The 27,828-nt window shown below is 35.6% G+C and overlaps 2 protein-coding genes across 6 annotated transcripts in view; one reads left to right on the top strand and one right to left on the bottom strand.

Moving 5' to 3' along the window:
- LOC101344438 (protein FRA10AC1) overlaps positions 1-16,064 on the top strand; it is a 40,449-nt gene extending 24,385 nt beyond the window's left edge. For 4 of the 5 annotated variants that reach the window (XM_023740126.1, XM_023740118.1, XM_023740114.1 and 1 more), the window contains 3 exons: positions 3,582-3,620; positions 9,721-9,799; positions 12,796-16,064. In XM_023740126.1, coding sequence (XP_023595894.1) covers positions 3,582-3,620; positions 9,721-9,799; positions 12,796-12,838 — 161 coding nt within the window. In that variant the 3' untranslated portion in view covers positions 12,839-16,064. The remainder of the gene's footprint in view (positions 1-3,581; positions 3,621-9,720; positions 9,800-12,795) is intronic. The other variant, XM_004369947.2, reaches the window with a different exon arrangement.
- Positions 16,065-17,308: 1,244 nt separating this feature from the next.
- PDE6C (phosphodiesterase 6C) overlaps positions 17,309-27,828 on the bottom strand; it is a 60,972-nt gene continuing 50,452 nt past the window's right edge. Inside the window, exons 16-22 of the mRNA XM_004369946.1 lie at positions 25,209-25,309; positions 23,370-23,477; positions 23,219-23,282; positions 20,158-20,232; positions 19,964-20,047; positions 19,425-19,581; positions 17,309-17,646 (exon numbers count right to left, since the gene is read on the bottom strand). Of these exons, the coding sequence (XP_004370003.1) occupies positions 17,585-17,646; positions 19,425-19,581; positions 19,964-20,047; positions 20,158-20,232; positions 23,219-23,282; positions 23,370-23,477; positions 25,209-25,309 (651 nt within the window). The 3' untranslated portion in view covers positions 17,309-17,584. The remainder of the gene's footprint in view (positions 17,647-19,424; positions 19,582-19,963; positions 20,048-20,157; positions 20,233-23,218; positions 23,283-23,369; positions 23,478-25,208; positions 25,310-27,828) is intronic.

Below are 27,828 nucleotides of genomic sequence, written 5' to 3'. Positions count from 1 at the left end.
AGTTTTACTTTCCTCATGTATGTAAGGGCCGCCACACTCCTCAAGCTCATTTAGGAGAATCAAATAACAATGTGAAAGGTACTTTGAACAATACATAATCTATAAATGAATAATTATAATGCTGTGATTTTGGTTATAATGATCAATATGACTTTCATACTAGCTTATGAACTTCTTGAAATGGGATTGATATATGTCTGTGTCCTCAGAACCTAACATGATGCTATGCACGTATGCTTAGTATATTGTCAATTTAAATCCATTAGTCAACCACTTACCTCTTCGTCAGCAGTCCTTATGCTCACTAAGCCTCGTTTTTTTCATGTTTAAAATAGTCAGGATAATAGTTCTACCTCAGGATTGTTCAAAGGCTGAAATAAGATAAGTGCATGTAAGCACTTTGCATAGTACCTGGCACATAGTTAGCTATGGTGAAGGTTACTTTTAGTTGCTTTTTTAGTCCATAATATAAGTAGAACCAAATTGGCTATAGCTTATTGGGAATAAACAATAAACCAGTCAGACTTAAAATAGGTAGAGAATGTGAGATTGAATTAGATTCAGGCCAGGGTTAATGTAATACTTGGACAAGAGAGGGCTCCCTTGCTCCAGCTATGAAGATAATTAGATATGTTGTATTCTTATATGCATTTTTCTTCTTCTTGCACGTCATGACACATTCCTTATGTAGTCAGTCCTTGTGTATTCCAGCATATAGTATCACCAAGTTTTAGCTTGGAAAAATGACAGATCATGAGAGTAAGATATTGTTTCTGTTGTTTATTGAGAAAGGTATTTGAAACAGAATGCATTTTAGTTTCTATTTGAACCATTTCTCAACTCTAAAATAAATTTTAATTAATAAATGTGATAATCTCATTTGATTTTTAAAATTTTGTCCATATTTATGTGTTTAGTAAAATAAAGTATCATATCTTGAAATTTTTCATTAATTATTGCATTATATAATATTATGTTCATATCGTACTATTATTATGTGTTAATCAACGGCACATTCCAAATTAAAGAAGAACTAATGTCTTCCTTGTAAAATTGTACTCAGTACCTTCAAGACGGAGGAGTAAGTAGCTGGATATTCAGGATCAGGGGTGGTATTGGGCTGTTCAGAGTATCCATATGTATGCATGTGATTTCATTTATTCTCTACTCAGAGCACTTTTGAGAACAGAGTCCAGGAGGTAATTCTTTTATTCAGTTTCTATGGTATAAAACAAAAATAACAATTTTTATCACACTTCTAGGAAAACAGTGTGGAACCCTAATTTCCTTATCTGGGATCCTCTGGAACTAAGTTGATCTTGATGTGATTTCTGTCTTGCCAAAAACCAAACCAAACCAAACCCATTGCTGTCGAGTCGATTCCAACTCATAGCGACTCTATAGGACAGAGCAGAGCTGCCCTGTAGCATCTCCAAGGCTATAAATCTTTTCAGAAGCAGGCTGATACATCTTTCTCCCACAGAGCAGCTGGTGGGTTCCAACTGCTGACCTTTCGGTTAGCAACTGAATGCTTAACCACTGCACCGCCAGAGCCCCTTTTCTCTTGCCAGACTACCTTAATTTGGCTCAGATTTGAGGAGTAATTAGTAAGTGCTTAATATCGCAGCAGCATTTGAACTGTTGGCCATTTCTCCTCAAAGTACCCTGCTTTCTTGTTTTCCTCCTATTTCTCTGGCCTTTCCTCAGCCTCTTTTGACTGCAGTTTTGCCTCAGTCTGACCCTTAGATGTTGGAGTTCCTCAGGGCTCTTACCTAGAACTTTTGTTCAGTTTACTATCATTAAAAGAATGTCAAATAAATTAACAGATAAATGGATGGACAAATGGATGACTAAATGGCTAAATGAATGGATAGAGAGAAAAGTAAGAAAGATCAGTAAGTTGACTTTGAGGACCAGTTTGCTTTGGCATGTAAGGGCAGAACAAGATACTTAAGTAGATTGTCTTGGCAGAAAGTTCAAAATCTTATCCCTTTCACCACCACCCCTTCCCCAAAGGGTACCTCATCCTTCAGGTTTTAGCTTACATCAGTTTCTTGGGAATGTCTTCCCTGGTACCTTTTGTCTCACTCCAGAGAAACTTAGGTCCCTAATACACATTTTAACAGCATCTTGTACCTTCTCCTTTAGAAAGACGTATCACCCTTGGAATAACTTATTTTCTCTGAGGGAAGAGACTATGTGACTTGTATAACCCTCGTATCTCCAATCCCTAGTACAGTGCTTGCTCCACATAGGAGGAATTCAGTTAATGTTAGATAAGTTAGTGAATCAGTGAATTCAACCACAATTTCTCAGAGTTGAAAGGACTGTCAGAGATCAGCTCTGGAATCATGATTGAAAGGATACATGATAGGCTTCTCAAAGTAAGCCTAACCTCATTTTTACCTATTGACCTTTGGATATTTGGAAACAGTTATGTTCCCCATATTAGAGGATAGCAGGGAAAAATAAGTTTTCTTCTGTTGCCACCTGAAGCTTAGCTATTTTATTTGCTCTGTGATGACTAGGAGATAATTAAGAGTGAAAAAACAACAAAAATCAATTGCTGCAGTTCAGGCCTTAGCTATCATTGAGGTCTTTTCTCTGTAGTTCTCACTCTGTCTTAAAAAAATAAGAACTAGCTGCTGTCAAGTTGATTCCGACTCGTGGCCATCCTACGTATGTCAGAGTAGAATTGTGCACCATAGGGTTTTCAATGGCTGATTTTTCGGAAGTGGATCTTCAGGCCTTCTAGGGTGCCTCTGGGTGGACTCAAACCTCCAACCTTTTACTTAGCAGCCTAGCAGCTAAGTTGATAATGGTTTGTACCACCCAGGGACTCCCACACCCTCTTAGTCAGGCCTTAAAGGGGCTTTTCATGCAACAGCTTTGGCTTATGAGACTTCCTGTCCAAGAAGGTTGGAGAAATCGTGACTCTGTGTCTGTTACCTGTCCTTTTTTATGCTTTAACAGCCTTCAGAAATTTTTCCTGTGAGGTCTTATTGCAGGAGGCTCTGTCTAGGTATACTTTTTTTTTTTTTAATTAGTAGATCTTCAGTACTTTTCTTTTTGTTTCCCTCAATAATAACCATTATAGACCTGAAAATTGTTATTTTTATAACATAATTGTATACGTGGTTATCCAGTTACCAAGAGCTAATTCTCACCTGTATAATATGACCTTGGAGTGTTGTGAAAATAAGTAGTACTTATTTGTCAGCTACTTTCAAATGTTGAATATCTCCATAGACAAAAGAAAGTATTGCTTATATTGCAGCTAATCTATGAGTTGTTTTTTTTTTTTTTTTTTTTTTAGCAACCTAAGAATTTTTACAGGTGCTTAGTATTTTTTAAGCTGTGCACTAGGTATTCCAGTCCATATGAGAGAGAGTGTAAGATATGATTCCTGCCCAAAGGAGCCTAACATTTTAATTGGACTGGGGAGATAAGACTAAGAAACATGACAGAAAAATCAGTGCTTATCTATAAAAGTATAAGCAAACAATGTTGGAGAAAAACTATAGCTACAGCTGTTACACGACAGCAAGATTCTTAATAAAATAGTGCTGTTTCCTTTTTAGGACGTTCGTCCTCCAAGAAGTCAGAAGATTCTATAAATAGTGAGTATTAAGTATTTCTTTAATAAAAATATGTAGATTCTAGTTATTCATAATTTGGCTTTTCCGTGAATAGTATCTTTCTCTGATGTGCATTAATATTTGTTTTTGTATAAGGTGAGAAAAATCATAGAAAAAAGACAAAGTGTATGATTTATTCCCTAATTAAGAACATTTAAAAGTTTCTAATTTTAAGCATAGAGAGCAGGAAAAAAAAGATTTCAGTAATACAATGGAAATGCATTTCAATTTTATATTAAGGAATATTAAGAGAGACAGGGGTGAGGTTGGAATGGAAGAGGAATTGGGAGGGGATTAAGATTTAAGGAATGTTGCTTTTATTGTACCAGTCTAAGTGATCTCTTTCATTTAATGATTCTTACTGATCAGATGAAGTGTATGGTTTGTATGTGAAAAGGAAAATATTGGCAAGTGGTTGCTGGTGGTTAGTTTTTTAATAAGTTCTATAGTTTGTACCAGAGTGGATAAAAACAGTTTGGGTTTCTTTGAATCTTTGCTGCATGTTTTATTACTTTTTTTCCTGTAACGTATCAAAAAGTATTTACAGTGACTTACAAAAATATATATAATAAGTTTTTTTAAAGGTAAAGATATCAGAATAATGAAAAACAAGGTATAATAAAAAGACAATTTTACCAATAGAAGTAAAATTCTTACAGACAAATGTGTACCATACGGTCCTGCATAATTGCAGAAGTAGATCACGAGTTTGTCACTGTTCTTCCTAACAACCAAGGCAAAGAGGAAGACTGCCAGTAGCGTGATAAATTGTACCAATCAGATAATAAAAAGAATCTGGAGTATGTACAGCTTTTTCCTTGCAGAGTTTTGAGAGCATAATTTCCTATGGGTTCATAAAAGGTGGGAGGGGGCATCCCATTTGTAATATAACAAACAGATATAACTAAATTTCAACAGAAATACGATATTGAATTTCTTAGAGACCGTGCAACAAGCTGAAGGCCTAACAGTATAGTTCAATAGCATTTCTAATTTATTTTATAATACCTGGATTTATTTCATAGACATTTAGAAATTGGAGACCTCTAGGCTTACTTGGAAGATTATAGGCTTAAGTATTATTATTATTTTTTTCTTTCTGATATTAAGGTTATATATATTTACTGTGGTAAATTCAGGGAAAAAAATTAACAGTTATTCAAAAGTCCTACAGCTCAAATATAAATATCATTAGTATTTTAGTATAATTCTTAAGGAGAAATTTTAAGTGTTCAATAGTGAGAAATTTGCACTGAGAAAAATATAAATATTTAGATATTTACTGCTTAAAAAGTTAATGAAGAGGGAGATATCAGTGGGAGGTATTCCTCTAGTTTAGAAATACAGCGTATTCTTTATAAATTGTTTTGCCCTGATTTTGTTTTCAGCATATTTGAAGTGTCCAAACGCACTGATACTTCCTTTCTCCCCACCTGAATCTTTTATCAGTAGCTCCTTCTCCTAAATTAGGTATAGTGATGCTTCTAGAACATTGGCATGAGACTGATGGACAGATGCTATCTGGGCTGAAATAGTAGATATAAAGACCTAAACAAAAGTATATAGATACTAAAATGGAAAAGTTAATTTTAGTTTTTGGCCATTTCCAACAATACATTGCAGTGAAAAATGTGGGACTTAACATTTAGAGATATGAAGGCCTATGTGGAAATAATGCTTGTATTTAATGTGGAAAAAAACACTCCCCCTTTCCAATTCCAATTTTTTCGTTATTAAAAAATCTTTTGGGGAAAGTTCTTGACTCATTTATATGCATGGTTTCATTCCCTCTGTTTTCCTTCTCCCTCTCACTCTTCCCCCACCCCAGCCCTCTGAATTCTCCCCCATCTCCCAGACAGAGCCCTAAGTCTCCTCCTTTACCTCTCCTCAGTAGGTCACACTTAAAGTAGTAGGAGAGGGGAGAAGATTGTACCCAATCTGAAGAACCTGTAGCTTAGTTTGGCTCTTAAAGAAGCAAATAATTCACCACAAAGTGACCTGCTATCTGTTTGGCAACCAGAACGCTATTTATCATAGCAAGTAAGAGCCATGTATACCGTTAACGGTATGTCAAAGCCAGATATCTTCTCAAGTGGCCAGTGATCTGTCTTATGTGGCGTTGGTAATTTCTGACCTCAAATTTTGCTATTTCTGTCTTATCATTTCCATTTGGATAACATTCAGTTACCTTTTTAGCCCGTTTAACATATGGATTATTAAAACCAAATCCATGAAGGAAAACTCCCTTTCTATGGGGAGAAATAATTTTAACTTGCATTTATTGCCTATTCTGTCAGCCACAATGACAAGTGCTTTAGTTGTGTTTACCTCATTTTATCTTAATAATAGGCATGTAATACCCCCATTTTGCAGATGATAAAACCAGGACCCAGAGAATTTAGTTGAACTGCATAAGGTATAGGGTCTATATGAGTTAGAATCTATTCGGCAGCGACAGGTTCTTTTTTGGCCTAAGATTAAATAGTTAATGGCAGAGCTGGGGTTAAACACAGGCTGTACCTCCAAACTCTGTGCCTTTTAATAACTTGTTATCAAAGAATCATATGTTAAGTTCACTCTTTATACCCTAGTTTTGGCAGATAAATTATACAAATTCACCTTAAATGATTTGATCTGCCTGTAATTTGGATATAAAGATGCTTACTTTGTGGGATTATTAATTAATTGCAGTGGTGGGTAATTCAAAATGTGTTTTTAATATAATACTCACATTTTTAAATGAAATAGCATATGTGTAAAGCATGTGCCTGACACATAATCTGTAGCTACTATTATTGTTATATCAGGAAAAAGAAAAATACTAGAAATTAAATAGATTCTGTTTATGCTCTAGAATTGATCTGATCAAAAGTTAAGTCTATAAAAGTCTGATGTGTCCGTTTGTTTTTATTGTGATAATTGGAGAATTTGGCCATTTCTTCTGTAGGCCAAGTTAGGGAAAATTGTACTCTGTTTTAGACATCACAGTTTAAAAGGAACATTGAAAACCTAAAGCAGGTTGAGAACAACCAAGGTATTGAAAGCAGGGCTTTGAATTTGTTCTGTCTGGTTTGACCCCTTGTTGAGAAGTTGTCTTTTCACTGCAGATACACTGAATCAGAATCTACACTTTAACAAGATCACCTGAGGGTTAAATCCTCACCTGAGGATCTTGTTAAAGTGTAGATTCTGATTCAGTATATCTGGGATGGAAATACAAATTCTCAGCAGGGGGTCAAACCGACACAGGTTCGAAGCCCGGGTTAAAAGAACGAGAAACTCTGTAACAGAAGAGTGTTGGAAGAACTGTGGATGTTTAGCTTGGAGAAACAAGAATGAAGAAATGGAGGGGAAGGGGAAGGTAGACGTGAAAACTAGGTATTTTCAAGACTGCTACATAGTAAACTTGTTTTTGGTTGGCAGAACTAGAGTCTATGGATAAAAGAGAATGAATTTTGCCTTAATTTAAGGAAAAACTTGTCAATTAGAACAGTCTGAAAAGAGGAATGAGCTGTCCTAGGAAGTAGTAAGGTGTTCAAGCATATATTGGACAGCCACTTGTTTGTGGGGCTGTTGCAATAAGAGATTCATTCATTGGGTAAGGGTTGGATTAAATGACCTCCCAGTTCCCCTTCCAACTCAGAGTGTCAGTGACTTAAATTCTGATCCACACTTGCCAATAATTACTGCTTACATTTGACACTGATGCAAGAATATCATTTGTATTGCCCATTATTCCAACTGTTATTTCCTCAGCAACACCCTTTCCACCTCTGGCAGGTTGTAGTGATTATCAGGAATGATTCATAGTTACTGTCACCTTCAGGGAAGCAGGGTTTTATAGATTCATAGAGTTGTAAGGGACGTGAAAGGTTATTTAGTCTAAAACCGTGTGGACTTGGTTTTCTAAGAATATTTGGCCACTTTTTCAGTGTGTGGTCTTTCAAAGAGGGTTATTTTGTAATGTTATTCTAAATGTTTTTTAGTAAAACTGGATAGTCTGGTATCAGAAAACTGGTATAGGAAAGGTGGCATTTGGGAAGGAACAAGAGAACAGGTGGTTTAAGTCCCTTTGAAATTAGCATCAGGGTCTTCTCATCTTTGCTGGCTTTCAAAGGCCTTGTAGTTTTTGTTCTCTGACACCATTAACAAGGTAACACCATAGTAATAGCTTTATTAAGCCTATTTAGTGTTTCTATACTTTCTTTATGTTAGTTTTCATAATAATAAGAGTAGAGGACTTTTTCTATTCATATATTCAATTTGGGACACTGGCAATTCCAGTGCTGGCTGTTACTGAGTAGGACTCTTGTTCCCAAGACTTTATAATTTTATTGTCACTGTATGTAGGTCATTAGAAATGCAGCTTTTTTTTTTTTTTTTCCTTTTGTTGCCATTTTTGTTAGAATTTGTGCCAGAATAGATTATTCAGGTAGGACCAAAGTTCAGACACTGATGTTGACTCAAGGATCAAAGTCCAACAGATGAAAGGCTAGAACCACTGTGGCAAATCAATGATGTTTTATTTTTGTGTTGTGTTTATTAACTAAGGTACATCTTGTATTGAAGACCAAATCTGTGTCAGTTTCTTTTTAGCCTAATGGTCATTACTGGAGAGGAATTATTTGCTAATGCAGTTACTTTATGGAAAATGATTTTATTGCCTCATAATACATTTTTCAGTATTTTATAATTTTTGATTGACTATTATAGGATGATCCACATGAAACATATCTATTTTGTTATATTTTCAAAATGGAAGTATCTTCATTGTTTTTACTAATTTTAAAGATAGTTCATACTCATTGTTTAAATTCAACAATTTGGAAATGTTTAAGATAGAAAATAAATATGTTCCAGGCCCACAGGTAATATAATCACTGTTAAGTTCGTTTGTCCTTACAAATTTATGATACATATATAAATTTATATGTATGTATGTGTATTCCAATTTAAGACATGTATATGTACATATATACACACACATTTTTAACATAATATGGATCATATTACGTATACTTTCTGTAACTTCTAAAAATTCTGATATGTCATGGATATCCTGCCATGGCAATGCATATATAGATAGGCTAAGATTTTGTTTTTTTTTTTTTTAAACAGCTGTGTAGTATTTATTTAACCAATCTCTAATCCCTAATAGGAGCCGTGGAGGCTCAGGTGGTTAAGAGCTTGGCTGCTAACCAAAAGGTTGGCAGTTTGAATCCACCAGCCACTCCTTGGAAACCCTGTGGGTCAGTTCTACTCTGTCCTACAGGATCACTATGAGTAAGAATCAACTCGACAGCATTGGGTTTGATTTAATCCCTCATAGGTGGGGATTTAGGTGGTGTCCTTTTGTTGTTGTTATTATGAAGTAAACATCTTTGTACATATATCTAAAGTAGTTATTTATTCTAAGTAAGTTCTTAAAAGCAGCATTGATTTGTCAAAAGCTATGTGCATTTTAAACTGATATATATTACCAGATTTTTTTGTTTTCAAGAAACAGGTTTACAGAATTTCTGCTACCAACAGTGTGTGAGAATGCCTGTTTATTTACTGAAACAGCTTCTCCTAATCAGTGTAATCTGCATTAATTTTAAAAAATATTTGACAAATTTCTTTTTATGTTTTAGCTCGTCTTACATTCTAGTTTGGTTCTTGAGGACTTAATCCTATTGTAACTATGCTTTCTACAGAAATCTTAAACTGCGTGTCTTTTGTATGACAAATAAAAAGAGGAATACTAAATCAAAGCAATAACTCCCTCCCAAGAGATAATCCCTTACAAGAATTAATATTAGAATTGCTACTTTAACTCAGTCTAACTTGAGGAGTTTCCCGTGAGACTTTAAATCTTTGGCCTTTTTGCTGAGATACTTTGGTATCACTTAGCTTATTTATTTATTTAGTTTTAAAAAGAATTTTTTGCATCTCGGAGAGTGAATTAAATTTTCAGAGAACCATAAAAATTGAAGCTAAACTGCAGTTATTTTCAAAGTTACTTTAGTTGCCATGGTGGGTAGTTCAAAATGTGTTTTAAATATAGTACTCACATTTTTAAAAATCTCTTAAAAATGAATAGGAAACTCTGATGAAGAAGAAGGTGCTTCAGAATCTGAACTTTGGAAGGGCCCACTCCCAGAAACAGACGAAAAGTCACAGTAAGTCCTGATATTAATGGATAATGCATACCCTGTAAATCAATTTAGGAAGCTCTGACCACAGCTGTTCTTGATAGCAGTTAATGAAAAACTTCAGCATCGTAAATATTTATTTAATACCAGGGACCACCTGGCCTGGTAAGATTAGAGGTTATTCCCAGCCATTGTTTGTGGCTGTAAACAGCCAGTTTATCCAGCTTCATCTTGGTAAATAAGTCTTTCAACAGCTTGCCTTAACAGATGACCCCTCTGGTCCTTGGTAAGACTCCTTCAGGGAAGGGCTGTTGACTAGTTTCCAAAGCACCCTATTCCATGACATTCTGATTATCATAAACCCATACAGGGGTTTGAAGTTATACAGGTATAGAAGTTTACTAAGGAGCCCTGGTGGCGCAGTGGTTAAAGTGATAGACTGCTAACCAAAAGGTTGGTGGTTCAAAACCACCAACGGCTCAACAGGAGAAAGATGTGACAGTCTGCTTCCGTAGGAATTTACAGCCTTGGAAACGCTATGGGGTCACTATGAGTCGGAATTAACCTGACGGCAGTGAGTTTGAGGTTAGGAATTTACTTGCCAACACCACCTTATCCCCCAAAAGACAGATAACTCGTTGTTCTCTGCTATGGAATTGGATGAGAAAATGCTGTCTGGGTATGGGCTGGAATATTATCTGCTCTTGTCATATACTGGGACATTCACGACTTGACCTTTATTAAAAGAAAATAATATAATAGCTGCCACATAGAGTTATTGAAGATTAAATGAAATAAAGAATATAAAGCAACTGGTACAATACCTATACTATAGGAAGGGTTCAATAAATCTTAGTCTCATTCTGTTATTCCCTAGGTATGTTGGTTCATAATAGAAAGAGACCGTTGAATCAATCATAAATCATTAATTTCAGCTGATTGTAAAACAGCTTGCTAACTGTATGATGTGGTCTCATTGTAATAGAATTCATGTGTGTCGGAAAGAGATTTTTTTTTTTTTCCCCCCAACAAGATTACTTTATCTGTGCCTCTGAGGTAAAATTTTTCTGTGCCCTTAACATTTTTTGTTCAGCCAAATGAAGAATTCCCAAGTGTATGGTCATTATAGATCAGATAATAAAAAAAAAAATCTATTGGTGTAAATAAGAAATTATTGTTAAAATTAACTGATCTCTCCCCCCAGAGAACATTTTAGCTCAGTAATGAAGCCACTCCAGAGGTTCACCCTTCAGCCAAAGATTAGACAGCCCCATAAGACAAAACAAGACTAATGGGGCACAACAGTCTAGGGACAAGGACTAGAAGGCAAGAGGGTACAGGAAAGCTGGTAATAGGGAACCCAAGGTTGAGAAGGGACAGTGTTGACATGTCGTGGGGTTGTTAACCATTGTTATAAAACAATATGTATACTGTTCAATGATAAACTTTTTTCTGTAAACCTTCATCTAAAGTACAATAAAAAAATAAAATAACCTCTCAACAGTGTAGCTTCCTCTTAAAGGAAATTTATAGCTGAAAATGACAGAATAGGTTTTAAAAGCCAGCTCTCCTTTTTAGGCAATAAAGATGTATGAGTGAGTCCTCAGAAGCCTTTCATAATCCAAAACTCTTTGTGACCTTATAAAGACTTGACATTGATCAAGTACTAAACATCTCATTCCACACTGAGAGTCAACCAGTTTCATATATTTAAGTTCTTACTACAGTTTTTAAAGTCCTACTTCACTTTGCTGTCATGGTAGTGAAAAGGGACAGTAGCACAGGGAATGTCAAATTACAGATAGTACTTGAATCAGCTTTATTTAACTTTTTTTCGAGTTTGAACATGTTCGTGGTGACTTTATGCATTCACGATTATTTGAAACCAAAAGATGAAATCTCACTGTGAACATCTGACTTAGAAGAACATTTTCTAAAAAGACTGGTAGACTACCTAACTTGATTGTCCAGCTTGATCCCCTGTTCCCAGAAGAAAGAAAAGGAATTGTGCATTCATTTAATCTATGCAACAACTCTATGAGGGAATTTAATTTACTTTACAGATAAGTAAACTGAGCCCAGAGAAGTTAAGTAGCTTGCTCACAGAGCTAATAAGGGCAGTGTTAGAACTTAAAAAAAAAACTCTCTGACTTGAAAGCCCATGCTGTTTTCATTGTACCACTCTGGCTTCTAGTATTGACATTTATTTATACTGCTAGGTGCCATTGGGTCGATTTCTACTCATAGCGACCCCATGTGACATAGTAGAACTGCCTCATAGGGTTTTCTAGGCTGTAATCTTTTGTGGGAGCAAATCACCAGGTCTTTCTCCTGCAGAGCCACTGGATTGGTTTGAACTGCCAGCCTTTTTAGTTGGCAGCTGAGTACTTAACTTTTGCACCACTCAGGCTCCTTAATATTTATTTAGTACCTTACAATTTTCATTCTATTTTGATGCATTATAATCTAACAACATCTCCTTTCAGAGTTGTAGTCTTCGTTCTAGATAAAATTTCTACTGTTATAAATAACATAATATATTTGCTATTCTCAGAATAATAGAAAACTACAGCCTACAGAGTTTGCCTACACTTTTCCTAGGAGTGAGACTTGTATTTTCCCTTAAAAATAGTTTATTTTTCCTCCATTTCTTGATCAGGTTCTAGTTTGAAATGAGAATGAACAGAGAAGGTATAATATCAACCACAATAGTAAATGGAAGCAATAACATCTCAAAAAATACTTCAAAGTAAAATCCTAAGTAATAAATCGGGGAGACATGTCAACATATAAAAATGTATTTTAATTTTAGTTAATGTGGGTATAGTTCTGATTAATCTAGAAGCTCAGCATTATTTGATAGCTGAAGCATGGAAGTATGTTGATATATAGAGGAATCGGCCAATATATTGAATTAAAACATTTTATTTATTTTTATTAATCTCATACAATGTGTCACCTAGAGATTTTTTTTTTACTCTAATTATTGATTTTAATCACGATGTGTACTTTTTTTTAAATAGGGAAGAAGAATTTGATGAGTATTTTCAAGATTTGTTTTTGTGAGACATGAGAGAGAAGCCTACATTCCTTAATGGAAAATATGCTTTGAAACTCTTTATGAAGTTTTATCTGCAAGTTCCGGGTTGAATGGTTTGTCTTTGGAAATAAACATCCAGCTACTCACAGGATGTCAGATGCTTTGGAAGTTTGTTGGTTCTGTTAGAGACAGATTACTGTATAGTGTAGTGTGGCACCATCCATGAAGCCACCTGAGAACACCAAGTCACTTAAAAAACCAATACGTAATTTTCAAAGTACTGTTTTCTTCAATAGCGGATTATTTGCCAAATATTGTTAAGAAATATAGAATGTATCTTTAAATTCTATGGAAATATGTGGAAAGGAGAAAATTTTATGCATTCCCCCCTCCCCCCATTTCTTTTAACTTCATATGAATTCCCTCATTAAGAAAACTATGTGACGTATTCTCAAAAGTAGAATATACGAATTCCTGGTGGGGAGAATCCCCAGGAGAATACAGTTTTTCCATTACAATACCTCAATCTTAAATGTGGCTCTTTGTAGGAAAAAGTGGAAATACAGTGGTACAGTTCTGTTTGGCTTCTCCTTAACAATGGGGATCTCTGAGGAGAAGCAAGAATTGGAGAGAGATTTTGAGATAGCAGAAATTTTTTCTCCACTCTAAAACCACAAATCACCTATTTTTAGCCATCCTCTTTCCCTGCTCTAAAGTTCAGAGAATCAGATTCACAAAATATTTTCTTAGAGTCTTTCTAGGGAGTATATTCTTAACAATCATTAATCTTCTTGGTTCTTCCAGACATTTAAATTGTATGATGAAAAAAACAGTAAGGCTTTTTCATCATGGGAGCATTGTCTGTATGATGCATCAGTGGGAATGGCTTATAATAACAGAATTATTGATCTGGCTAATTCTCTTTAAAAATAGGCTTATACAGAACTTACTTTTATAGTTTATGATCATTTAACAATAAATCTCTTCTAGAAATTTCTGATTCTGTACCATTTGTGGAAAGAGGAGATAGAAGCAGTTGGTTCAGACTTCCCCTTAGTTACCTAGACTCCCAAATTGCCCACCCAAATAAAACAGCATGAAGAAGAACCAGCGTTGAAAAGAAATGAGAGGTGAGAATGAAGCGGTATATGAAGAGCACTTTTCCCATCCTTATATATCTTTTCGTTTGCTTATCGTTTCATCTGTAGCTTTTAGAGGATGAAGCTAATAATCTGAACAGTGATTCCATTGTTCCTGTATTTTTTAGGTTTTTAAAATAGATTCGTATTTATTTTCCCTTACCTCAATTAGTTTAAATTACTAGAATTATTGGGGGTTCTACAAAAATTGTAAAGTAGATTATGTCTTTAAAGTCTTTGTTTCTCTCTTTGATACATTGGCAACCCCTCTTTTAAGCACTTTCTTTCTCCATTACCACCTTTTCTGGCTGCCTTTTTTTCTGCTTGCCTTTCTCTTGGTGCCTTCTCACCTTTACCACTTAAGGGAATTTGTTATAATTAAATTTGACTTTCCAGTCTGTGGGTAATTTACTGTGAAGTAAATTAATACCACAGGGACCAGATGGGGTCCCAGTAGTCTAAAATAATGGATTTGTTCATAAAATTTGACTCCCCAACAGAGATTATGCAGAAATTAATTAGATAATTTAATCAAATAACACTGTGTGCATGGAGTTTCTTTCAGATGTAGTTCTGCAAATATGGATTTACTTATATACAGGGATATATTACAAAATATGTAACTTCTTAACTTGGTACCTCCAAGGTACCTTGGGCATATTTCAGGAGATACAAGCACTCTTAAAATCTCTGTGTACTATTTTGTGTATATATGTATTTTTTGAGGAAAATGCCCATAGCTTTCATCAAATTTTCGATAAGATTTATTCATAAAAAAAAAAAGTAAAGACCCATTTTTATAAAGAGGAGGTAGATGGCTAGGTAGTGGAGAAGACACGTGGCTTGGTGAATAAGACAGTATTTAGAAAATAATCATAGCATTCCCAGTTATTTTATTGAAGATATACTGTTGTAAAATGGAATGATTGCCATTAAAGTGAAAAATAAGTAATTTAGTATCTTATTTTAAAATGGTTAGTGTCAGAGATTTTTCTTTTATTGAATAGTTGTTATTCATTAATTCAACAAATATTTATCAGGTGTCCATTATGTGTGAGGCACTGTACTGGACATTACTATAAAGGAATTATCGAGAAGAATAACAAATTATGTAACCATTTCTCAACTTCTACCAGAAAACAGTACATCATTGTTGGTTTATTATTAAACTTTGAACATCCTCTCATTTCTTTAAAGAAATTATTTTTCCTCTTACAATCTATCGTGAGTGAAAAGGCACCTTAATTTTTTAGAAAAACATGTTAGAAATGTCCAGCAGCTTAAGGGGTAGTAAGTTTCTGTCTAGGGTTAAAAAAAAACAACTTTTGAAACTGGATAGTGATAGTGGCTGTACAACATGGTGAATGTAATTAATGGAATTTAAAAATGTCTGATTTTTTGTTAACGTATATTGTACCACAATAAAAAAATTTTTTAGATTGTCTCCTAGATACTTCTCAAAAAATAAATAAAAAGAAATGTCCAGCTGCAAAATTGTGATATTAGTAATATATTTAGTTAAGACATTTTTATGATAAAATATATATATATTAATGGTAGTCGGAAAATAAAGTTCCTGAAAAATTAAATGCATGACTAGGAAGAATATCTAAAGACCTTTTTAAAGTGGATTCATATATTTAGTATTATAAGTATGGTTTATGGTACCAAGTTAGGCCATTATGTTTAATCACAACACTTAATCCATTCATATACAATGACAATGGGAGCGATATATTTAAGGAGTCTTTGAAAAGGCGTCTGTGATGATTAGTTTAAAAGTTAATTTTCCAGCATGCCTATCTCAAACTTTGCTAAAGTTTAGTGCAGTCAGGGGTGTTCAGTAAACTCTGGGGCATTTAAAGTTAAGCTTTTCTTATGACCTTGCTCTTAAGCAAAGTTCATATTTTGTTAGACCTTCAGTGATGGCATGTCTCTGCCCGCAGTTCGTTTCTCGTGAATGAGGAGGGGAGGCTGCTTGAGCTGACTGATACTTTTTGGTCCAAAAGTGCATAAGGCTAAAGGAATAAAGTTTTTATGTGGTTTCAAAAGATCCTAGGAGAGGAGCTTAAAAATTATTTTAAGCAGTGGAAATAAGGGAGTGCGCCCACTTAACCAGAGTGAAAGCTTTAACAGTGTACACTGAGTGGTTTTTTCTCCCTAAAGCTATCTTGTTAACTTACAGTCACTCCTCATTTATGCCTGTTTCTTATAACGTTTATTCAGAATAACATTCATTCATATTTACGGAGTGCCTACCATGGGCCAGGCACTATTCTAGGTGCCAGAATGGAGCTGTGAATAAAAGACGAAAAATCTCTCATAGAGCTTACATTCTAATGTGAGAGAAGCGATTTTATGATTCTTAGTACCTAACTTGTAAAAATATAACAGATGTGATTTATTTCTTGCCTGCTTAAAACTGAACAGTATATTGTACGTAACAAAACCTTTGGGATCCATAATGAATCATTTTGATTCATTAAAACTTAGATCTCCTTTGACAAGAAAAGCTATGGCAAAATATATGACGTAATTATTTGGTCTGCTTTCTAATTTAGACTATGCTTATAGATAAGTAAAGGAAGAAATCTTAAATTTCTCTGACATCCAGACATGCAGCATGTAGTGGAAGTAGTTGATTGTCCTTAGTTTCTCTCGACAATTCAGTATTTAGATAGTTCTCTTAACCATTTTTAAAAAGTTTCCTCTGTTGAAGTCCTTCCAACTGCTTCTTAATAATGCATATTTATTAGCTGATTTAACTTGCGTTCGGATTATTCAGATAGCATCTTATAAACTGACAGTTTTTTCAATGAGAATATTAGTTCTGAACATTAAAAAAAAATAGTTACACAGCAAAATAATTGATTTCAGACTTTGGTGGTGGTGGTTGAGTTGGGGGAATAGAACAAAGACATAGTTTTTATAAACTGCCAAAAAGGGTGTGTCTTTACCCTTCTTTATCAAGAGTAAAAAGTAGAGGAAATAAACAGTATTCATTTCAGTTGGAATACCATTTGTCATCCTTTTTTGTTTGTTTTGTATACTGTATTTACATTCTGTATTCTTTACGTTAAGACATGTTGAGAGATTTTTAGTTCAGAAAGGAGTTTGATGTATATGTTGTTAGGTGCTGTTGAGTCGATTTCAACTCATAGCAACCCCATGTGGCAGAGTAGGACTGCCCCATAGGATTTTCTTGGCTGTAATCTTCACGGAAGTAGATCGCCAGGTCTTTTGCAGAGCTGATGGGAGAGTTCCAACCGCCAACCTTTCGGTTAGCAGGCCAGCACTTAACCATTTGCACCACACAATTATTAATAACAGCATATTTTATGAAGAATTTGTGACTAGTTTCAGAATTGCATGTTTTTAATTAAAAACAAATTGGCACCAGAAATGTACCCATTTTTGTCTTATTTTGTACTTTTGTTGATCTTTATTTTATCCTCAGAGTTGTCAGGCTAGCAATATATTTTCTGTTCATAGTAGCAGGGGTAGGGTAACTTCTGAAGATCCTCTTTGTTACTTGACGGTTTACTGAATGAAACTTGCTGAAGCTCTTTTGAGTGTTTTCTGTTTTTGTTTGGAAGTAGAAACATATTTGGAATTTAGACCAGTTGGATAATATTATAACATTAGACATGTTTTGGACTTCCTGTCATCACCACCACCTCCTGAATCTCCTGCAGCTAGTGAAAAGGAGAAAAGCAATGTTATCGGAAGTCAACAGATAGATAGTGTTTTTATTTTAACACTCTCATGATACTAGTGTCAACTTGATAGCCTAATTATAGTTTTAGCCTATAGCAAGTACTAAGGGTTTAACCATTTAAAAACTTGAATTCATATTCAGAATTTTTCCATTTAAAAGGTAAACTCTAATGAATAATTAGTTAACATCTAGTTTCTCAAGGGAAACACTGAACCACACAATCTGGAAGTTTCCACGATTCTTATTCATCTGTATACTTAAAAATGAATAAAGAAAACTTGGAAAATGAAGGATTTGAATTAGTTAAAATTCTGGGTAGACATGTATTGGACTATATTTTTAAAGAATTAAAATTTTTTAAAAATATTAAACATGAAGCATATTTTACATATTGATTCAAAAAGTATTGCCACATGGTAATATTTTTTAAAAGGACTCACAGTTTTTGTTTTTTTATCTTTCCTGGTTTCATTTTAGACTACTGATCTTTTCAGTTATGTTTTTTATTAGATTTAAACTTACCTTTGAAGGCTGTGGAAGACCATGTTGGTTGTTATTTTGAACCCAATTCCACCTCTATTAAAATATGTCACACAAATTTTTGAAAGATTTATATATGCTTAATTGAACTAAATTGGAGCCCTGGTGGTGCAGTGGTTGAGAGCTCGGCTTTTAACCAAAAGGTCGGCAGTTCGAATCTACTAGCTTGCTCTATGGGGCAGTTCTACTCTGTCCTATAGGGTCGCTGTGAGTCAAAATCGACTCGAAGGCAACGTTTTTTTTTTTTTTGACTTGAACTAAAAAGGATCCTGGTGACAGTAGTTAAGTGCTGGGCTGCTAACCAAAAAGTCACTGATAAGAATTCCTTACAAAACCTTTTGAGTTGTGAACTTTGAGACAAAATAATGAAGTCATTCCACTTTCAAGATGACGTTTGGGTCATTTGATGACTAAGCATTTTAACAGAGGCTTTCTGAAGACAGTGTTAAACCTGATAGAATGACTTTGTTGTGGTGGTTTTTTGCAGCTGAGGCGATTTTGACTTGTAGTGACCCATGTAACAGAGTAGAATGACCCCATAGGATTTTCTTGGCTGTAATCTATGGAAGCAGATCACAAGGTCTTTCTGCCACTGGGTGTGAACTGCCAGCCTTCTGGTTAGCAGCCAGACACTTAACCATTTCATCACCACATCTCCTTAGGTGACTTTAGGAGTAGGAATTTCAGGCCAGGAAAAACAGCACTGCGTAAAAATATTTTGGGTATTTTGCTAGTTTTACTTTACATATAGGGCTTCCTTAAGTCTGGAAGTAATTGGAGACCTTGTAAAACATTATAGAGAGAAGAATATTAAGTTCAGAGAGGTGAAGCAAGTTGCCCAAAGTTTCACAGCTAATGCATAATATTGGGACAAAATTTTTCCTTACTAAACCCTAATCTCACTGATTCTGTGGCTTTTCATACTATTCCTAAAAACCCAGTGTTCTGTGGAGATGCCTCAGGGGCCACCTTATAGAGTGGATGAAGAAGCCTTGTGGTCCCCCCAACCTCTTCTTCTTCTGAAACAGCCAGTGCTGTCAGGAATTATATAAGATCTTGTTTGGGGGGGGGGGAATGGAAAACCCCTAGTCAACTTCTGTGTCCAGTAACGCCCATTTCCTGTTTGCAGTTACTTCTCAGGCCTTTGTCATGTGCAGTTAAGCTCAGCCTGACTTCTGGCTACCTTACAAGGAGCATAAACAGATTGCATCTAACCTTTTTCTATTGTGTTTCCTTCTTTCTGCTTTTTCACCTCCTCTTCTATTACTTTCATCTTTTCATCATACTCATCGGCTAGTGTTTTCCATTCTGTTCTGTTATTTTGAAGACCATTCAGCATAGGTGTGATTTCTTTGTGAAACCGTGAGAACTCCTAGAAAAAATTTTAGTTCAGAAACCACTTAAACCATGCATTTGATTATAAGTACTTTTCATATGCAGAGTAGGAGCTGTAAGGAATTGTTATAGTCCTCTTAGCTGTGAGGATGAGCTTAACTCAGTGGCTTTGAAGCTTAGGAAAGATAGCACCTGTCTTTCCTGCCTTCATAAGTCTGTTCAATATGTTCATATCAAAGTTCTCTCACCTTTTATTCCACCACTGAATGAGAGATCAGGATAAAACCTCAAACTACTTCAGAGAAATAAGGACATCCCTAATGTCTTTCCATATAGGTGACTTTCTGATTCTGTTACACTTTAAAAGAAAAATTCTCCAAATGATTATGTATTTCAAGCAAATAATTTTGTTTTCTTACCTTATATACAAAAGTACAAACAAAATCAATAAATCCAACTTGCAGTTTGGGTAGTTCATCTTTTTTGTTTCTGTCCATCATAGGCTAGAAAGAGAATAAATCCATTTAATATTTCTAAGATTCAATAAACAAAATAAATTGATTTGCACTGATAATTTTGAATAAGTAATGCATTTTTGTGTCAAGGTCTTTACAATAGGTTGTTGCTGTAGCACTGTTCTCTCCAGATCTCCTTGTTCCCAAAATTCATTTGCAACCAGAAGTGCTACCTGCAAATAAGAGAAGCTTGGTTCATTAAAGTCCACTTATTAATAGAGAATTTGCATTTTATCAGTACGAGTGATACTTAAGGATACAGAGTTGTAGTTGATACTTGTTGATACTAGAGGTGTTTTTGTACCATATACTCCTAAATTTTAAAAAGATCATCTGCAGATTATATTGAAATGGGAAAAGGAAACTTTTCTTCCTACTTTAATGTTCTAGACTCATTTTGGGAGTGCTTATCTCCTAATTGCTATTGCCACCACCTCTCAACAATAAAAAGGGGAGATGGGAGGATGTTCGATTCCATTAAACATTATGCTTCATGCTGTAATGCTTCCCAAGTTCTCTTTGTCCTGCTTATCTTTTAGGATCTAAAACATGTGGATACACGTGCACACACACGCACACATATTAGTGCATAGCTTGATTACAGTGTGAGGAGATTCAGAGTTAATTTATATTATTAAAAAAATCTGTCAAGTTCATTGAACACCTGCTGGCTGCCTTTTATTGGCATGTGCCATGCTTGCCAAGAGGAATAAGACATAACATTTCTTTAAGGAAAAAAGCATTCTTTAAGATGCTCACGATCTGGTGAAGACAATCATGTAAACACTGCAGTAAGTGCTGTAGTAGTGATGGTATGAAGTGTTATAGATCAATGAGGAGAGAGATCAACAAGGAGGGAGTAAAGCCAAGCATCATAGCAGAGGGAGGCTGCATTTATGCTGTATCAATAAGAATGAATAGTAGTTTGCAGGAAAGGAGGGGGGAGCATATACAGTGATGAAATTGAATGTGCTGAGCTTATGGGAGTAGGAGCTTAGAGTGTGAGGCACTGACATGGGAGAGAGTGATGAAAATGAGCCTGAGAAAGTGAGGTAAGGACAGATAGTGACGGGCCACATAACCTTGCTGGGAAGCTTGAACTTGATTGTCTAGGCTAGTGGTTTTATTCCTGGAGCCCTAGGGTCCTTCCAAAGTGCACCAGGGGCCCAGTAGGGTGGAGGCCAAGAGAGATTTAAGCTAAAGTAGCTTTGGTTTTTTTTCTCTTTTATAAAGTGGTTTTTGAGTTTTTGGGGGTTATTTTTATTGGTGGGGGGGAGATAAACTTCTTTTAAAAAAAGTTGAAAACTTATGGCAATGGGGGGTTTTTAGAAGGCTTTTAAGCAGTGGAGTGGGTGAGCTCTATAAGCGACCCCAGCAGCAGGCCAGAGGATGGTGTGGGGAGTTAATGATGAGGTTACCACCAGAGCCTTATCATTCTGATGAAAGAGGATGAAAAGTCTAAACTGAGACAATAGCAGGAGTGAGAGAAATGATTTTGAAATGGGGGAGATGGACTCAAGCAAGACGCCAAGAGTCTGGCTTAGGTGATTGCGCAGATGAAGAATCTAGGAGAAACAGCAGGCCATGTCGTGGATGGAGTGCAAGTGCTTGGTTTTGGGCTTGATGGGTTCCAATTACGCTATCATTACAACACAATCCACATTTATAGTTGAACCCAGCTGATCCTGGCCTCTCTTTGCTTAGAGTTTTTCCTAGAAGTTATTATGGGAAAAGGAGACATTTCTTTCATCCAATTAGTAGGAAAACAAGTGGTAAACTAGTGTCTCCCCACTCCCACTCTCCAAAATTGGGGAAGAACTTCAGTGGAAGACCACCTTAAACTTGAACTCACAGTGTCTTCTAATAATTGACAGCCCATTCAAGAAGAGATCTTCAGAGCAAACCAACCTCGATAGAAGAAAGCACTGATTCATCCTTGTCTAGTGCTGACTTCTACTAAAAAACTCAGACATTCCCTGAATAATTTTATTTATTTTTATTGTGCTTTAAGTGAAAGTTTATAGCTCATTAGTTTCTCATACAAAAATTTATACATACATTGTTATGTGACCCTAGTTGCTATCCCTATAATATGTCAGCACATCCTCCTTTCCACCGCAGATTTCCCATGTCCATTCAGCCAGCTCTGACCCTTTCTCCCTTCTTATCTCGCCTCCAGACAGGAGCTGCCCATTTAGTCTTGTGTATCTACTTGAACTAAGAAGCACACTCTTCACGAGTATCATTTTATGTCTTATAGTCCAGTCTAATCTTTGTCTGAAGAATTGGTTTCAGGAATGGTTTTAGTTCTGGGTTAACAGTCTGTGGGCCATGTCTTCTGGGGTTCCTCTAGTCTAAGTCAGACTATTAAGTCTGATCTGTTTACCAGAATTCGAGTTCTGCACACCACTTTTCTCCTGCTCCATCAGGGACTCTGTTGTATTACCTGTCAGGACGGTCATTGGTGGTAGTCGGGCATCATCTAGTTCTTCTGGTCTCAGGCTGTTGCAGTCTCTGGTTTATGTGGCCCTTTCTGTCTCTTGGGCTAATACTTTCCTTGTGACTTTGGTGTTCTTCATTCTCCTATGTTCCAGGTGGGCTGGGACCAGTTGATGCATCTTAGGTGGCCGCTCACTAGCTTTTAAGACCCCAGATGCCACTCACCAAAGTGGGATGCAGAACATTTTCTTAATAAACTTTGTAATGCCAGTTGACCTAGATGTCCCCTGAACCCTGAATAATTTTATATAAACTTTTTTTACAGCCTGTCCAGTCATAAGGAATTCCTTCAAGAAAACATTTTCTTTCCAAGGTTCCCTCTGTTTGCTTTGGTCTAGGGCCTGATCAGATTACCTATTGTTTTACTGGTGTTTGTGAGCTCTTGAAAGCTTTTTGCCTTTCTTCATTAATTGAAACTCAACAGGGAACATTTTATTTCTAATCGTCATAATTTCTCAAGTTATCATTTTTTCTTTTTTTTAAATTGTAAACCAATTGTTTGAGAGGACAAGTCTGGTGTAATGAACGATAATTACTTATAAAATATATAGCCATATAATTTGATAGCAATAATAAGATTCTGAGGGTTGCCAGATCGACTTTTACATGGGACCTAGGCAGTACCTGAGAGTGGGACAGAAATAAAACAACCAGACTTACCTGGCTTTGTACCTCCCAGGGCTTGGTTATAGCAGACAGGTCACATGCAGTCATCATCATTGCCCTTTGGAAGAAAATGAAATTTGTTAAAATAGAAATAAATACAAGCAAGTTATTTTTCCAAAAGAGGAATAAAATTCTGACTACCCACATGATGATCTCTTTTTTGGTTGGATCAGTGGTTACGTATTTGATGGTTGCTTCTTCAGTTTCCATTTTTTCACAGGCATCAACAATTTTTTGAAACATCATTCTCTTCCTAAAAAAGATACAACTGTGCAGCAATTTTGGCATATAAGAGCAGAGAAAAGGCATTTTTAAATACATGCTCTTCAGATGCTTGCATTAGGATGCCTACATAGTGGAGTCTAAGGGGTCAGGAGATAAAAGAACGGAATGGCTGTGTAACCTTCGCCTAGAAACGGTATAAGGCAAAAAAAAAAAAAAAAAAGTACATACCGTAAGAGGAAAAAAAATTGGTAAATGTGAATACATTAAAACTAAAAGTTACACAGGACAAAAGAGACCATGACATAAAGATAAAAGGCTACAGACTGTGATGAGATATCACAACACATAGAACCAACAAAAGATTAGAACTCAAAATATATGAAAAGATGTTCAGTCTCACTTGGTGATCAAGAAAATACAAATTTAAACAACAGTAAGAAACCATCTCACACTCATTACATTAGCAAAAGAAATACATTTTTAAATATGCCCAGATCCAGAGCATTCCAGATATGGGATAACAGGAACTCTTGTACAGTGCTGGTAGGAATGTAAACTGGCACAACTACTCAGGAGTGCAGTTTTTGCTGTGTGGCATGAAATTGAAGACAGGCAAACCCTACAGCACTCCCATTTCTAGATAGGTGCCTTAGGGAAGCTCTTATATAGGTACCCAGATATACAATGTAGCATTGTGGGCACAATCTAAATGTCCATGAATAGAGGAACGGAGAAATGAATTATAATAGTAAAACAATTAGATTTCTACTTATTACAGAGGGTATCTTTAAATCATAATGATGAGTGGAAAAAAGCAAGTTGCAGAAAGGTATGTACAGTATGATACCATTTATGGAAAAATTAAAAAATACCATACATAGTATGGTATGGTATTGGAAAGGATGAATATATATCAACATCAGGATGGTGATATCTGTGAGGGAGAAGGGAGGGGTTTGTCATGGTAGGGTAGGGGCAAGATACTCTAATTATATCACTAATGGTTTATTGTTTCTCCTTAAAAAGATCTGAGGCAAATGTGGCAAAATGCTAGCATTTGTTAAATTTGGATTATGGATATGTGAATATCCATTGTATTATTCTTAGTATCATGTTTGAAGTATTAATAATTAGATTTTTAATTAAGAAAGATGAGAGGCACAATTTGACAATGATCATCCAAGTCATTAAATGTTTCTTTATAATTCCCTTACAAGAAATGTTGGCCAGAAGCTTGGAGTATCTGGTCTCCTTGGCAATTATATTACTGTAAATAGTTTAGCACTCTGTTATATATAACCCAGAGTTTTGAGAGTTTAGTTAGTGGTCATCAGAATCACTGAGATTGTTCATTTCCCAGCCTCTGACAGGATCAAACTCCAGAGCCTATAACACTAAATAACAGATTCTGGGCCAAGATTTGTCACCACGACAAAAAGTCACCTTGTGAGGTTTCCTGGCATCACGCCTCTGGCAAAACACAAACCTTGTTGCATATTCTTCAACTCAAACTTCTTCAGGTAACAAACTACTTAATATTAGGGGCTTAAAATGTTTCCAGATGTCTAGTAAATTCACTGTCAGGCATTTTGAGGGCATTCTACTGACAATCTAAAAGGAAAATGAACAAATGTATTTGTGTGTGTGTGAGAGAGAGAGACAATGGCTTTTAACTTTTAAGGCAACGAACCATTCATTTATGGAAGGTAGAACCTCACAGAGTATAAGGGAGTTCTGTGGTAGGGAGTTAAGTACTTACTTGAAATACAAAGCCAGGTCGGTTGCTATTATTGCAACTTCAAACAAATGCATGACTGTTTCAAACTGGCGTTTATTTAGGTTCTGGAAGATGTTTAAAGTCTGTAAGATGAAAATTCACAATGAAGTGCAATCATTAACTTGCCTTTGATTCAACAACCAACCAACTAACCAAAGTGTGTTTAACAAAGTAAGCATTGATTATTCTATTACAGAAAGAAGAAAAACGAGGTCTTTCAACACTTTTTTATTTTTATTTTTTGCTTTCAACTTTTATCTCATGGATTTCTCTACTTTGGGTAAGGTAATTTAAACTATAAAAATACACTGTTAGCAAATGTTCATATACTCAGTGTTTAACTTTTGAGAGTAAATAAAAGTGTTTTCTTTCAGAACCATTTAAAAATTAATAATAGATTAAAATTTTGCTTGTATTAGTTGTGGAGCTTTAATAAGGAATTTCTGGTAGATGTACACTTGTTAGACATGTTAAATTAACCACTAGGTAGTTCAGAGAACCACAGAAACCGTTGGTCTTTCAGAAACTGCAAATTACACTAACACTTGCATATATATATATATGAAAAAAAATGAAATCTCCCCATGTTGTTCTTAAAATGGTATCTTACAATTATATTTTACAAAGAACGAGATCTTTCTTCAAAGAACTTCCCACTAATAATTTCTTCACATATTGGTCAATTTCATTTCTTGTTTTCTAGAAAATGAGACTATAAATCCAGAGGTGGTTTTTAAAAGATCTGATATTCTAGATAGAATTTAAGGCATAAAGTTTTAAATAAATTAAAATTAATAAACTAATAAAATTTTAGGCATAAAAACTGCACGGGCAGGTGTCTAGTGGTTTTGCCAAATGAAGTTGACAGTTATGAAATATAGAAAAATCCCACTGGAAAGAAAGAGGAAACAGTCCGTTAACATATGTAGATAAGAAAGAAAGAAAGAAACCCGCTGCCGTTAAGTCGGTTCCGACTCATAGCAATCCTGTAGGACAGGGTAGAACTGCCCTATAGGCTTTCCAAGGCTGTAATCTTTATGGAAGCCAACTGCCGCATCTTTCTCCTATGGAGCAGCTGGTGGGTTCTAATCATCAGCCTTTTAGTTAGCAGCTGAGCACTTAACCACTACACCACCAGGGTTCCTTATGTGGGAAAAGGTAGCATAATGTAGAATAGAAAATTGGACGAGGCATCCACTAATAACAAACACATAGTGCTTACTATTTACCAGACACTGTTGCAAGTGCTTTATGAATACTCTTTCAATTCTCACAACAAACCACAGCACAGAGAGGTTAAATAACTTGCCCCAGGCTACACAGTTTGACCAGTTTGTGACAGCACTGGTATCTAAAGCAAGGCAGCAAATCTGCAGAGCTCGTGCTCTCGGAGGATTACCCAATAAACAAGGTACGCACGGGTTAATTGTGCTTACTTAATAATCTGTAGTGCACAATTGCACATTTTTCATCACATCAAACATTCAGTTTCCAACTTCACCACTTGGTAGCTGTATAACCCTAGACAACCACTTAACATCTGTATTTGTTTTATAAAATGGGGATAATAACAGCTGCCCTGCCCTGGTGGTGCAGTGGTTAAGCGCTGGGCTGCTAACCGAAAAGTCAGCGGTTTGAACCCACCAGCTGCTCTACAGGAGAAAGATGTGGCAGTCTGCTTCCATAAAGATTTACAGCCTTGGAAACCCAATGGGACAGAGTTCTACTCTGTCCTATGAGGTTGCTATGAGTTGGAATCAACTCCACAGCAAATAGTTTTTTTTGGCTTTGCCTAACTGCCTAGCACTTAGTCTATGCTCAATAAATATTTGTGGAATGTTGAGTCAAATGAGATGATAACTAAGAATGCATTGATGAAAACTAAGTTGCTACAAAATTTAATGGCTGCTGTATCATTATTTTTATGTAAAATTTTGAGGCCAGCTCCAGGTTAAAATATTTAGCTCCATAGCTAAATACAGCTCGCAATCATTCCAGGAGATTGAAATATTAGAAAGCAAAAATTGGACAAGAACTCAAGTTTTAGACACTATGATATGCACTATGTAAATTCACTCAAGCAGCCTTTTCATAACAACTTGCAGAACAAGAAAAATGGTATTTTACAAAGTAGATGTAAGTAATAGGAAAGTTGTGGTTTGTTTTGTTAAAATAATGAGTTCATAATAGCTACTACATTTAGCCTTTGTAAATGGACAGAATGAAGTAGTGGCTACTGAACACTTCCAATTAAAATAAACAAAAAGAAAACTTGTCTGGATCAGAATCTGTTTCTTACTTAGGACAGTTCATTGGCCGTATCAATCCATAACTGCTGAACCAAATCTTCTTCTGGATGCAAATTATTTTCAACCTGGTCTGGATTGGCCAGAGAGGGAAAGAGTAAATGGGGGCATTTGTAATTTTAATCTCACTTAACCTGTCCCTGATTTGGATACAATGGTGGCTTTCCTTTTGGAGTGGTGGCGACCCAGTGGCATATTTATGGCAGTGAGTCGTGACTTTTATTTGTTTTCTGATGCACATTGTTATGTTCCAAAACTAATGTGTATTATATAATTCAGACACATACTTTGCAGAT

Source organism: Trichechus manatus, unplaced genomic scaffold, assembly GCF_000243295.1.
Source record: "Trichechus manatus latirostris isolate Lorelei unplaced genomic scaffold, TriManLat1.0 scaffold00007, whole genome shotgun sequence".
In the NCBI taxonomy this organism is placed as follows: domain Eukaryota; kingdom Metazoa; phylum Chordata; class Mammalia; order Sirenia; family Trichechidae; genus Trichechus; species Trichechus manatus.
Note: the sequence above shows the minus strand (reverse complement) of the source record. Positions and strands in the feature narration are given on the sequence as shown.